We start from the raw sequence: 13,081 nt of genomic DNA on the forward strand, positions 1-13,081 counted from the left end.
TTTATATGAGTTATTTATGTTAATATGTAAAAATATTAACTATTATTTACCCAGTTTATTTTCTTCCAGTTGTTTCCTTTCAAATTTTGGTTAAGTTTATATTGACCGTCAAAATGTTTATTTTTTATGTGGTCAAATGTATTTTTGCATTGTATCTAATTTAGAAAGTTCTTCCCATACCTACCTATTCCCCTCTCTAGTAATCTCATTTTTATTTATTTTTCTCTATTGTAATTTTAAGCTTATCTTTTCGCATTTAACTTTTTTTTTTTTTTGAGACAGGGCCTTGCTCTGTTGCCTGGGCTAGAGTGCAGCAGCATTAGTATAGCTCACTCCAACTCCTGGGCTCAAGCAACTCTCCCACCTTAGCCTCCCAAGTAGGTGGGACTATAGGTATGACCACCACGCTCAGCCAATTTTTCTATTTTTTGTAGAGATGGGGTCTCGCTGTGTTGCTCAGTCTGGTCTTAAACTCCTGGCCTCAAGTGATCATCCTGCCTCAGCCTCCCCAAGTGTTGGGATTACAGGTGTGAGCCACTGTACCTGGCCTAACTTTTTTAATGCATAGAGAATTTATTGTGTATTATGAGATAAAGAATAATTTTTTTCTGAATAGTAACAACTATTCTTCCTCCTTTTGAAGAAATATTTGGTGTACAGAGCGTATTTTAGACTCAAGATAATCTTCAAAACGGAAGCTTTCCACAGGTTTATGCAAGAGAGGGACTGTGCAGTTATTCTTTATATTCCTTAATTATGGAATACAATGACATTATGTGAGGTAATTAAGTGTTTGTAACTCACCAAACTCAGGACAAAGCCGTAGTCACTGATATCATTATGTCAGTCTTGAGGAAGTATATAAAAAATATCAGAGCTGGAAATGGAAATTGGTTGCAGCTTGGAATTAATAAGCCTTTACTTAAATTCATGAATTTTCTGATACTATCAGATAGATGAGGAAAGTGATACTGTGTGTGTATATGTGGTACTTGTATTTGGTAAGAAGGAGGGCACAATTTCAAATCAAATTAAATGTTATCAATTTATAACATACTACCAAAATTTTATGAGTCCCTGATAATATATGAATTAAGTAAATGAATAAGTGTAGATATCTTCCTATTATTATACAGATGGAGAATGAGTTAGATTCTGCTCGTTCTGAAATAGAACTCCTCAGGAGTCAGATGACAAATGAGAGAATCTCCATGCAGAATCTAGAAGCTTTGCTGGTGGCCAATCGAGACAAAGAGTATCAGTCTCAGATAGCACTTCAAGAAAAAGAATCTGAAATTCAGCTTCTTAAAGAACACCTTTGTTTGGCAGAAAATAAAATGTGAGTTGGTTAGCAATATGATAACAAAGGCGTAGTTCTTAAATTGATATGTTAGAATTTTAAAGCTAGAATTTAGAGAATTTAGCTCCCATAATTTGCCACTTATTAAACTGAGGATCAGAAATATTGTGGTTTGCATAAGATTATTTATTTCTATTATGCTTTTTATTATCTAAATTTAAGTTTAACCATTTCTGTTGATTGTTTCCAACAGAATCTTAGGTATAATAGAATGTCTGATCTAAAATATTGCCCTTAGGAAACATAACTAGATCAGAAAAAAAAATTAAGCACTCTGAAACCAGAAGTTGTTTTATATTCATGGACCTTCCTTTATGTTGCAACCTAATCTTTCCATTTGTCACGTAGTATTTCCTTATGTACCTATGAGTATATACTGAGTACCTGGAAGAAAGCCTGCATTTACAAAATGCTGAAGACTTCCTCAGATCCTTGATTTTGTTTTTGTTTTTGGACTCCTAGCACCACTAGTACTTTATTAGAAGTCGCTTGCTTTCCTGGAGGGTTGAGCGGACATGCCTTCCCAGTTAGTGAATATTTTATTATTAAATTTGGTCACCTCTCACAAAAACTGATGGGGACCCTTAGCCCCTGTTGTTATCTGTACCACTTACAACCCTGTTTTCATTTAGCCTCCATTCTGTCCTCATATGTGGGCCCAGGGCCTGGGGAAGAATAGGAATCACGGTTTTGGTGATCAGCCACTCCAAGGAGCCCCAGACTATGCAAAGGCTGCAGAGCCAGGGCTGTGACTGAATCATTCTTTTCAGTTACTGTAGCTGGGCTATTTGGGATATTTTCAACCGGTTTGGCAGGATCACTTTCTCAAGGTGGTGCGTGGAAATCTACCTTAGTGAAGTATGCCAAAATTCCCACCTTAAAGGGTACACTATATTTTAGACTGGTTGGTAAGTACTGTCACTTAGAATTAGTTAGCATGAGAAACATTTGTGTTTTTAGTCTCTAAGGTTTAGATTTGAACAGTCTATAATGCTGTCCTGAAAGCAAGCAAAGAGGATAGAATGTTTTATGCAAGCAGCATTTATCTGTCATTATCTTCCTTATGATATTGTGCCTTATCACAGGGTTTTTGAGACATTGTTTAGCCTTAAGGAAGATCCTTAAATTGAAGAGTTTTTATGTTTTTAATAGTGTATATATCAAATTTCATTGTAAGTATATATAAAGCACTCGGTTAAATTGATATATATAAAACAGACCATATTAATCATGGTGCTAGTGAATTCTACTGTTAATTATTTGATCATACTATTACTTTACATTAATATACTTCAAATACCTTAATAAAAATGATTTACAGCAAATAGTATAGATAGATAACATATAATATTAACATATACATAGGGAAACTGAGACAGAGAAGATTTACCTAATTGAATGGGGCTGGGATTGCTTAGGCTTTTCAAGTAGGCTACTTTTACACACTTAGTGCATCTAAAATTGACATATTTAAGATGTACTAATAAATCTGTTCATAAAAATCACAATGTGACTTGGATCTGGTTGAGAAACCATTGCCAACATGGTTTAATGTATCCTAGGAGTCATAGCCATATTTTAAGTTAAATCAGCTATCACTCTTACCTTCTTTCATATAGGGCCATTCAGAGCAGAGACGTGGCCCAGTTCAGAAATGTTGTAACGCAATTGGAAGCTGATTTAGATATTACCAAAAGACAACTAGGGACAGAGCGCTTTGAAAGGTAAGTTTATCTCTATGCAATGTTCAGCCTGGAAAGCATTGTTTTTTCGGTAACAATAGGTTTTAGTTATTTTATGATGGTTAGATTTTTTTTTTATTTCAGCATATTATGGGGGTACAGATGTTTAGGTTACATATGTTGCCCTTGCCCCCCATCCCCGCCCTAAGTCCAAGTTTCAAATATGTCCATCCTTCGGGTGATGGTTAGATTTTAAAGTATGAATTTAACTACGGTTTTACGATAGATTTAATAATTTCACTGGATATAAAATTTTAAAACATCACTATTTTGCTTTAGGGAGAGGGCTGTACAAGAACTTCGCCGCCAGAATTACTCAAGTAATGCTTATCATTTGAGTTCTTCCATGAAACCGAATGCAAAATGCCATTCGCCAGAACGTGCTCACCATCGATCTCCTGACCGAGGCCTAGATCGATCATTAGAAGAGTAAGGCAGTTTAAGGATCCATTCTCTTGGGACCACATAGCAATATAGTACAGTGAATATTTGAGGGAGTAAGGAAATTCAGTAAACAATCTATCATTAATAGTGATATTTAAGCATGATTACCAAAATATATTAGTGTAAAAATAAAGGATTTTGATAGTTTTATATAAATATTATACTAAAGTGAAAGATCTTTAATATTTTATCTAATGTTTATAAAAATTATACTTTAAAAGTCTGATTTTTTTTATCTCTACAGCATAAATTTCTTTTGTGTCCCTTTATTACAAAATGTTGGTTATTATAGCAGTATAAAATATATTTGCTCTAGAAAAGCAATAAGTTATCAATAATTTTTCAGAGGAAAATATTTTAGGTATATTCCTGTATGCTACAAATTCCATAAAAAACTTTTTATTTGGAAATGATTTCAACTTTGCTAGAAGTTACAAATATAAAAATAATTCAAAGAATATCTGCATACCCTTTACCCATACTCACTATTTAAAAAATCTTACCCATCTGTATTATCACATACACATGTGCTGTCTCACACACTCAAACTCTTGCATATGTTCCCTCTCTCTCACTGCACACACACACACACACACACACACATACACATTCACTTGCATGTGCACACACGTGCTCACACACATTTAAAAATGTAACCAAAACCTCGGATTCCCAACCATCCTCACGTTTCTTCCTTTCCTTCTTCCATTCTGTATTTGTTATGTTCTTTCTTCTACAGTGAGAACCCAGGCTCAACATTAACACATTTACACAACATCAGTGTAGTTACTCATTTTCTCAATCCCAGAATGCATCTAAAATAGTTTGAAAATTTCTTCACCTATGTCACTACAATAAACAGACCACCTGAAAAAAAGTACAGGATCTTTTTTCAGTTCTTCCTTCCTCTTCCCATACACTACCTTTCACAAGCCTTGAGGACAATATAGTCAAATATTGAATACATAAATTACTTGGGTTAATTCTTTTTTTTCCCCCACCTTTTACTGTGGTTATGGTATTCATTTGAAATAACGTTAGATTCATTTGTTTCAATTCGCTTTCATTTTTCCCCTTCTTAGTTTTTTCCTTGACTTAATTTTATTTTTGAGTATGTATGTTGACATGCTTTTAAAAGTTAAAACTCTGCAAAAAGTAATAATCAGAGCCTTCCATCCCATCACCCATGCCTCCACCTCCTTCCTTTGTGGTTTTATGCTAATAATATGCAGATATATCTTTTTATTATTTTTCCTTTCTCATGCAAAAAGTAGCATAATATATATGTTTCTTTGCACATTGCTCTTCTTGCTTAACAGTATCTCCTGGAAATAACTCCATATCGATTCATAGAAATTCTCCTGATTCCTTTTTAAAGCTATATAGTACTCTGTTTTGCAGATATCCCATAGTTATTCAACCAATCTCCTATACTTGAACATTTGTATTTCCAACAATTTGCAAAACAAACAAGGCTGTGATTAATAATCTTGTGCATATGTATCTTCATATTGTTGGAGAAATATCTTCAGAATAAATTCCTAGAAGTGGAATTGCTGGGTTGAGGTGTAAATGCCTATGTAGTTTTGTTACTGCCGAATTCCCCTCCGTTTTGCATTCCCTCCAGCAATGTGTCAGAGTACCTGTTTCCCTACAGCCTTACCAGCAGAGCATACTGTCAAGCTTTTGAATCTGTGCCAGTATATGGTGGGTGAGAAATGGTATTTCAATGTAGTTTTAATTTGCATTTCTCTTATTATGAGTGAATTTGAATATCTTTTCATAGGTTTAAGGGCTATTTTTGTATCTCTCTTTCTGAATTATCTATTCATTTGTTCTATTTTTCTAATAAATTTATGGTCTGTTAAAATTTTTTAAAATAAATTTCAGAGATTAGGCCTTTATCAATAATACATGCTACAAATATTTTCTTCCATTTTTGTCATTTGTCTTTTAATTTTACAGTACTGTTTATTTTTTCCATGTATAAGTTTTTATTTTTATTTAGTCAAACTTCTAAATCTTTTCCTTTAATTTATCTGGTTTTCTATTCATAGAAAATATTTCTACCCAGATAATAGAAGAATTCATGAATGTTTCTTTTAGCACTTAGGCAGTTTAACTTTTTACATTTAGATTTCTGATCCATTGGAGTTTATTGTGTGTGTGGTTTGAGGAATGAATCTGATTTTGTCTTTTTCCAAATGAATCCAGTTTTCCCAAGATCATTTATTGAAAATATTCATTGTCCCAGTGATTCAAGTCTCTTTCTGGACTTTCTGTTTCTATTCTGTTAATCTGCCTATTTATATGCCAGTTCCACACTATTTTAATTACAGAGGCTTTGTGGTATTTTTAGTTCTGCAGGACAAGTCCAGTGATGTGCTGGTAAACTGGCACTCCAAACGGGAAGAGGGAGAGGCCTATCTGTAGCACTTGCCAATTTCTGTGATGTAAATACTCTTAATTGTGGCCAGTTTCAAGCTCCCAGTGGTTTAGCCACTAGATCACAAAATTATTCAAAATTTACAATCAGCTGTAAGTCACCTCCAGCACAGCAATGGGCTAGTGCCCACTAAGAGTTCTTCCTTTTAAGTGTTTGCCTGTATTTTCTTGTGAGTTTATTTTCTATGTCAAGTTTAGGGTCAACTTGTCTAGCTCCATTTTAAAAAGCCCATTGGAATTTTTATGAGAATTACATTAAGTTTATAAATTAACTTGGGGAGAACTGACATCTTTATAATGTCGAAACGGCCTAACCAAGAAGAAGAAATGCCTTTATTTGTTCAGATTCACTTTTGTATCTTTCAGGAATGGCTTATAGTTTTCTTTATGTAAGTTTGAACATTTCTTGTTAATTTATTCCTAAATTTTACCTTTTTGTTGCTATTATAAATGGGATTTTTTTCCCCATTCATTATATCTTCAAAAAATGTTATTGACTTTTGCATATTAATTTTCTATGTTGCTACCTTTGCTAAATTCTTTTACTGTTTCATTAAGTTTTAGCTTTGATTCTCTAGGCTTTTCCAGGTATACTGTCATGGCATTTGTAAAAATAGATAGTTTTATTTCTTTTCCTATTTTATGTCTTGAACTATATTCTCTATGCTTTGAAACATATGTTAGTTTGGGACTATCTGATCTCTAAAATTTGGTTGAATTCACCTGTGAAACTACATTGCCTTGGTTCTTTTTTTGTAGGGTACTTCACTGATAAATTTATATTTCTTCTTTGGCAATTGGTATTTTTAAGATTTCTATCTCTCCTCTGTTTGCCTAAAAAATTTATTTCCTCTAGGTTTTTAAATTTATTTGCACAGAAGTGACCAATGTAGTATCTTTTAAATTTTTAAATTTCCTTTGTATCAATAGTTATATCCCTGTTGCCATTTCTTATTTTTATATGTGTCCAACCCTCCCATCCTGCACTTTTTTTCCTGTATTAACTAGTGATTTGTTTACTTTGTTCACTTCTTTGAAGAACCAGGATTTTCATTTATTGATTTGGTCTACTATTTTTCTTTCTCTTATTAATTAATTAATTTATTTTTTTATTTCCTTCCTTGTGCTATATTTTAATTTGTTGGGGTTTTGTCTAGCTTTTTGAATTGGGAATTTTATTTATTGCTATTCTTTCTTTTTCTTTATATAGATGTTTAGGACTATGAATCTCCCTCTGGTTACTGCTTTAAATATATCCCATAGATTCTGATAGGTAATGTTTTTATTATCATTATTTTCAGAAATTCTGGAATTTCTGTTCATATTTTTACTCAAGAGTTATTTGATGAAAAATCTTTTAATTTTCAGTTGAAAGGGATTTTTGCATTTTAGTTTCATTTTAAATTTCTTATGTAACTGCACTGTGATTAGAAAATATTGTCTATAATATTCGTTTTATGAAACCTACTGATGTTTTCTTTGTGCTTTACTACGTGATCAATTTTTGCGAGCAATTCATGGACACTTGAGAAGATATAGTCTTTCTTATCAGAATATAGTATTCAATATATAGCTAAAAGATTTACCTTTTTGATTTTATGTAGATCTTTTACATCATTATTTAATTTTTGTCCACTTGACCTGTTTCATACTAAGAGGGGTGTTTTAAAGTCTCCTATTATTAGTATTTTTTATTTCTTCTTGCATTTCCTATAAATTTTGCTTTATATAGGTGGTTTGCTGTTTTATTTGTTGCATAGGTATTCTGAACTGTCATTCTTCATTGTGGCTTTTATAGAGTGTCCATTTCTGATGCATTTAAAAAAATATTTTTTGGCTTGACTATACTTTGTCTGGTATTTGAGTTGCAACTCCTATTTTCCTACTATCTCTGTTGGCTGGTAAATATTTTTATTTTTAGCTTTTTGAATTACTGCATTTTAAGTATATCTCTTATATACACTGTGGTTGAGTTTTGCTTTCTGAGTGCCATTTTGGAAATCTTTTTTTAATGGGTAAGTTAAAATCCTTTGCGTTATTGACATGACCGTTATGTTTGGTCTCAACTTGATCATATTATGTTATGATTCCTGTCTGTAATATGTGATATTTGTTGTGTTTCTGCATTTGGTTAGTCTCTTTGCTTTTTAACAAATTTCTTTTGGTATTTAGGAAGATTTTTTTGTTTGTTACCTTTCTATTAATACTTTTAACAATGCCCTTAATCCCCTTTATTCTTACTTAACCTTTTACTGTCAGTTTTAAATTCTGTCCTTAGACTGCCCCTTATTTAGACAACAATGTACTGAATTGGCTTTCCTCTAACCACTGCTCTGTTTCCTGTCCCTCTAGTTTTGCTTTTCCCAGGCTGCATATAAATGGAATCATATAGTATGCAGCCTCTAGTTGCTGATTTTCACTCAGCGTAATATATTTGAGATTTATCCAGGTTGTTGCATGTATTAGTAGTTGTTGCATGTTCCTTTTAACTGCTGAGTAGGTAAAAGTATGGATGTGCCACAGGTATTTTTTAAAAAATGATTACAATCTCGCAGATAGTTATAAAAATAGTATTCAGCATAATGCCCATGAGATCTATCCAAGTTGTACATATCAATAGTTCAATCCTTTTTATTGTTGAATAGTATTCCACCATATGAATATATTAATACCATAGTTCGTGAAAACTTAGTAGCAAAAAATATATTGTATCTGTTTTTCTTCACAGAAGCTGGGGAAAAATCCTAAGTTTTGCTAAAGTAATGCTAGAATACGTTACACATGTTGAAAGAGTTGAGTTAAAAATATTAATCTGCATAATTTTTTCTCTCTTATAGGAATCTTTGCTATAGAGATTTCTGACATGTGAAAAGATTCCTCACATCCTGGGGAAAGATCAAAGTTACAAACTGATTTTTTTTTGCTACATGATTGCATTTATCTTTTGAATGCTTGACAATGTTGAATGTATTTATTAACTTTATGTCTCTGAATCTCTGTTTTCATGTGCCATTTCGCAGTGATCTGAGATGACTTATAAAAACAAAAATGCATATGGCTCTTTCTATTCATACAGTAATAGTGAGTGTAAAATCTGCTTACTTCACTATTAAACTCTGTTCTGTTACCTATCCGGAGTAAATAAAGAAGCTTATAAAAACAGGGAAAAGTGTTTTTACAAAACTGATTTCCTTTCCTTTCTTGGTATCTGAAATAATTGGTTGGTTAATTTTTTTTTCTGATGCTTTAATGGCTGGAGAAGTTGTGCCAAAATGGGCACAGATTACCAATACTGGCCTGCGACCCAATATTCCATTTTGGAACCAACCTGACATAAATTCCATGCTATAATCTGATTTCAAAACAGCAGAAAGTAGGAGTGTGTCAGGGTTTTTAAATCCATGATATTGTACCACTCAAAGACTAATTAACATACATTTTCTACAATTGTGTTTACTCCTATTTTTAGAAAGGTAGGTGATGATATATATCTGTCAAGAATGTAAGACTTAAAAATCTGTATTTTTAATAATTTTTCTTTAAAACATTAAAGTACTGCAACCAACTTAATTGCCATTTTATTTTATTTTTGCCTGTGGCAGCTATCTGTAATCTAGAATAACAAATTCAGTGATGTTTCCTTTTTTTCTTCCAAAATATCCTAAATCTCTTACTTTATCTGTCCATAGGCTTTGATTTAATGTTGATATTAGAGCCTGAATGCTACTGTATTTTACTAATATAAGCTATGTGTATTCTTGCCATTTTAATAAAAAAGTCCTGTCATTAATAGTGTTCATATGATGTAGACAGTTTCTCATTTTATATAGTCACTATTCAGTATGACTAAAGTGATGTAGGGTAGTACCCTGATTCAGATTTTGTTTAATCATTAGCACTCTAATACTTGATTATAAATTGATGCTATGTATTCACTTTAGTTTGGTTTTTTAAAACCTTCAGTTTAAGCCATTACAGATTGGTAAAAAAAACAAAAAACAAAAAACAAAAAAAAAACAACTAATAATTTAGAATAAGATGCCCTTTTATACATATTTTAAAGAATAATATGCAAAAAAGTTATTCTTGCTAATATTAAATAATATATTGATATATTTACAAAATTAACCTTTGCTAGGTGAGTCAATAACCTTAGCACCAGGTCCTCACAACGTTAATTTTAGTCTGTCCACCTAGAAGAGCTGACAAAGAACTGTCATTTGTCATATGCACTTATTAACACATGTGCAGGGCAGTATGTGGGGGGAAGGGCATAAGAGAAGAAGCAGGAATGAAATATGTAAGTTTTTCCATACTTGATTAAAAGTGTACTATACTTGACTTGTACCATTAATTAAAGAATATTTTAAAGGAAAATTATGTGACAAGTAGAAAGGGGCCAACATTATCCAAAGGTAGGAGAAACCTCAATTATATTATATGTTAAAATTTCAAAGAAAAGATTTTTTTGTCATGGTAATATTGAAGAACATTTGTTATATTAAATGAGATTGTAATTACTTGATATAAATATTTAATAGCCTATTGATATGGTAGAAGCTGCCTATTACAAACACAATACAAACTGTACTAAACATAGTTACCAAACTTTCCCATACTCTGGTTTCTCTTCAGAGTGTATAAATCTTTCACCTTTTATCAGACATATTCTTTCTTGGTGACAAATCTGAAAAAGAGCTCTCAGCTTTCAAATGTCGTGTTCAGCACAAAACATCCACTCCTGCTGAAGGGTGTTGTGAAAGAGAATTGTTAACTCTCTGAGTAACTTAAATCCAGAATTTGTTCTATAAAAACCCTATTTTGAAGTTCCAAGCATCACCAGGATTCTCTTAGTCTTTTCTTTTCTTTGGTTTACCTGAGCCATCATCCAACTTTCTGTTGAAAGTAAAAGCAAGACATTGGCATGAGGATCCATTCTGAAGTTCATAAGCTATAGTTTCAAAAGGAACAGGTGTTACCTTTTTTATTTTTAGTATATTATAATTCATCCACCTTATTACAGTTTATCAACAATAGGCATAATGGATTGATTAAATATGTTCTGATAATATCAGCTACTAAAAATTTAGATTGGAATCAACTAAAAATGTTAATGCTATAAAGAAAATTTCTAGCTGGGACTCTGTAAGAGTATTGGCCACAGTGATTATAAGTGATTCACGCTGTAGAAACAAAAGAAGAAAAAAGAATGTGAGTGGAAGCCACTGGGTTTATCGTAAATTATGATCCCTAAACAGTAAGTGCTTCAAAATTTATTTGAAATTATGTATCCAGGTACTTAAAATGCTTTAAAGTATCACTCTCATAAGAATCTGCTATTTTTTCTTTCCTTGTCTTCCTATACATTTTCCCATAAATCCTTGCTATGGTCTTTTATAGAGTCTCCTCAGCTCCCCAAATTCTTTGCTCAAAGTTTCATTCCTTGCATAACCAGTAATAGTTTAAAGCTCAGTTTTCCAACCTTATTTATTTTCAGTAAGGTAGAATAAGAGCTGCCAATTGAGAAAATAATCTTCAAAATTCATGTATTTGTGGTCTTCTCCAAACAGCTATCATAGCAAATCGTAGGCCATTTAATGGCACAAACTGTTATTCAAAGCGAAATTATAAGCACTCAGAATATAACTTTTTAGAGTTTTTGTTAGTTCTGAATTTCTCAAGTGAAGAAAAACTCTGGCTTCATATTACCAAAAAACAAGCAAACAAAAAAACTTCAGGATGATTAGACCACCTGTTTAAGCCCCTTAGATATATTAATTCTTTACAACTTAGTATGTTTCTACATAAGCAGGGTGAGTTTGACTAATCTTTAAATTAAAATAATTTCCCAGTTATTAAAAACATGTAATATATTCTTCATAAAAAAGATTTATATTAAGTAAAGTCAAAGGCATCATTACCTTAAGATTTTATGATCTCCACAAAATACTCAGGCTGTCATTATCAATTTCCTTTGAATAATACCATTCAAAACATCTTATATCACTGACAAAATAATACATGGTATATCAACCTAAACTCACCTCTTTCAATAAATTCTGTGATAGAAAGTGTATTCTTAGTCTTTTAAGGAATGAATATATTAAATGAATGTATTACAGTTTAGAAAAGGATATTTTTGTAGTCATAAGACTACAAAATCAGAAGATCAGACTAATTTCCTTACATGTTCCTTAATGTTTGAGTTTTTTTAATTAATTTCAGAATATTATGGGGGTACAAACATTTTGGTTACATAAATTGCTTTTTTACCATTTGAGTCAAAGTGTGCCCATGACCCAGATAGCATGCATTATACCCATGAGATATAAATTTACCCATCCCCTTTTTCCTCTTCCCGCCTATTTGATTTCTGATAAATGTTATTTCCATATGTGCATATGTGTTAATCAATTAGTTCCAATTTAATGGTGAATACATGTGGTGTTTGTTTTTCCATTCTTGTGATACTTCACTTAAGAATGGTCACCAGTTCCATCCAGATTAATACAAGAGATATTAGTTCACCATTGTTTTTTGTGGCTAAGTAGTACTCTATGGTATACATATACCACATTTTATTAATCCACTCATGTATTGATGGGCACTTGGGTTTTTCCACAGCTTTGCAATTGTGAATTGTGTTGCTATAAACATTCAAATGCAGCTGTCTTTTTTATAGAATGTCTTTTTTTCCTTTGGGTAAATATCCAGTAGTGGGATTGCTGGATCAAATGGTAGTTCTGCTTTTCGTTCTTTGAGGTATCTCCATACTACTTTCCATAGAGGTTATACTAGTTCTCAGTCCTGCCAGGAGTGTATGAGTGTTCCTATTTCTTTGCATACACACCAGCATTTGTTGTTTTGGGACTTTTTGATAAAAGTGATATCTCATTGTGGTTTTGATTTGCATTTCCCTGATTATTATAGATATTGAGCATTTTTTCATGTGTTTGTTGGCTATTAGTCTATCTTCTTTTGAGAAGTTTCTGTTCATGTCTTTTGCACACTTCTTAATGGGGTTGTTTGATTTTTTTCTTGCTGATTTGCTTGAGTTCTTTATGGCCACATGTAGGAGACTGAAACAGGA

The 13,081-nt window shown here is 32.2% G+C and overlaps 1 protein-coding gene across 5 annotated transcripts in view; it reads left to right on the forward strand.

The window, feature by feature from the left end:
- Positions 1 to 9,785, forward strand: part of TSGA10 (testis specific, 10) — a 116,026-nt gene extending 106,241 nt beyond the window's left edge. For 2 of the 5 annotated variants that reach the window (XM_012641971.1, XM_012641972.1), the window contains exons 18-21: positions 1,137 to 1,339; positions 2,980 to 3,084; positions 3,382 to 3,531; positions 8,829 to 9,785. In XM_012641971.1, coding sequence (XP_012497425.1) covers positions 1,137 to 1,339; positions 2,980 to 3,084; positions 3,382 to 3,531; positions 8,829 to 8,853 — 483 coding nt within the window. In that variant the 3' untranslated portion in view covers positions 8,854 to 9,785. The remainder of the gene's footprint in view (positions 1 to 1,136; positions 1,340 to 2,979; positions 3,085 to 3,381; positions 3,532 to 8,828) is intronic. The other 3 variants (XM_012641973.1, XM_012641975.1, XM_012641974.1) reach the window with 3 other exon arrangements.
- Positions 9,786 to 13,081: the final 3,296 nt, after the last annotated feature.

Source organism: Propithecus coquereli, unplaced genomic scaffold (genome assembly GCF_000956105.1).
Source record: "Propithecus coquereli isolate 6110/MARCELLA unplaced genomic scaffold, Pcoq_1.0 Scaffold171, whole genome shotgun sequence".
Lineage (NCBI taxonomy): Eukaryota > Metazoa > Chordata > Mammalia > Primates > Indriidae > Propithecus > Propithecus coquereli.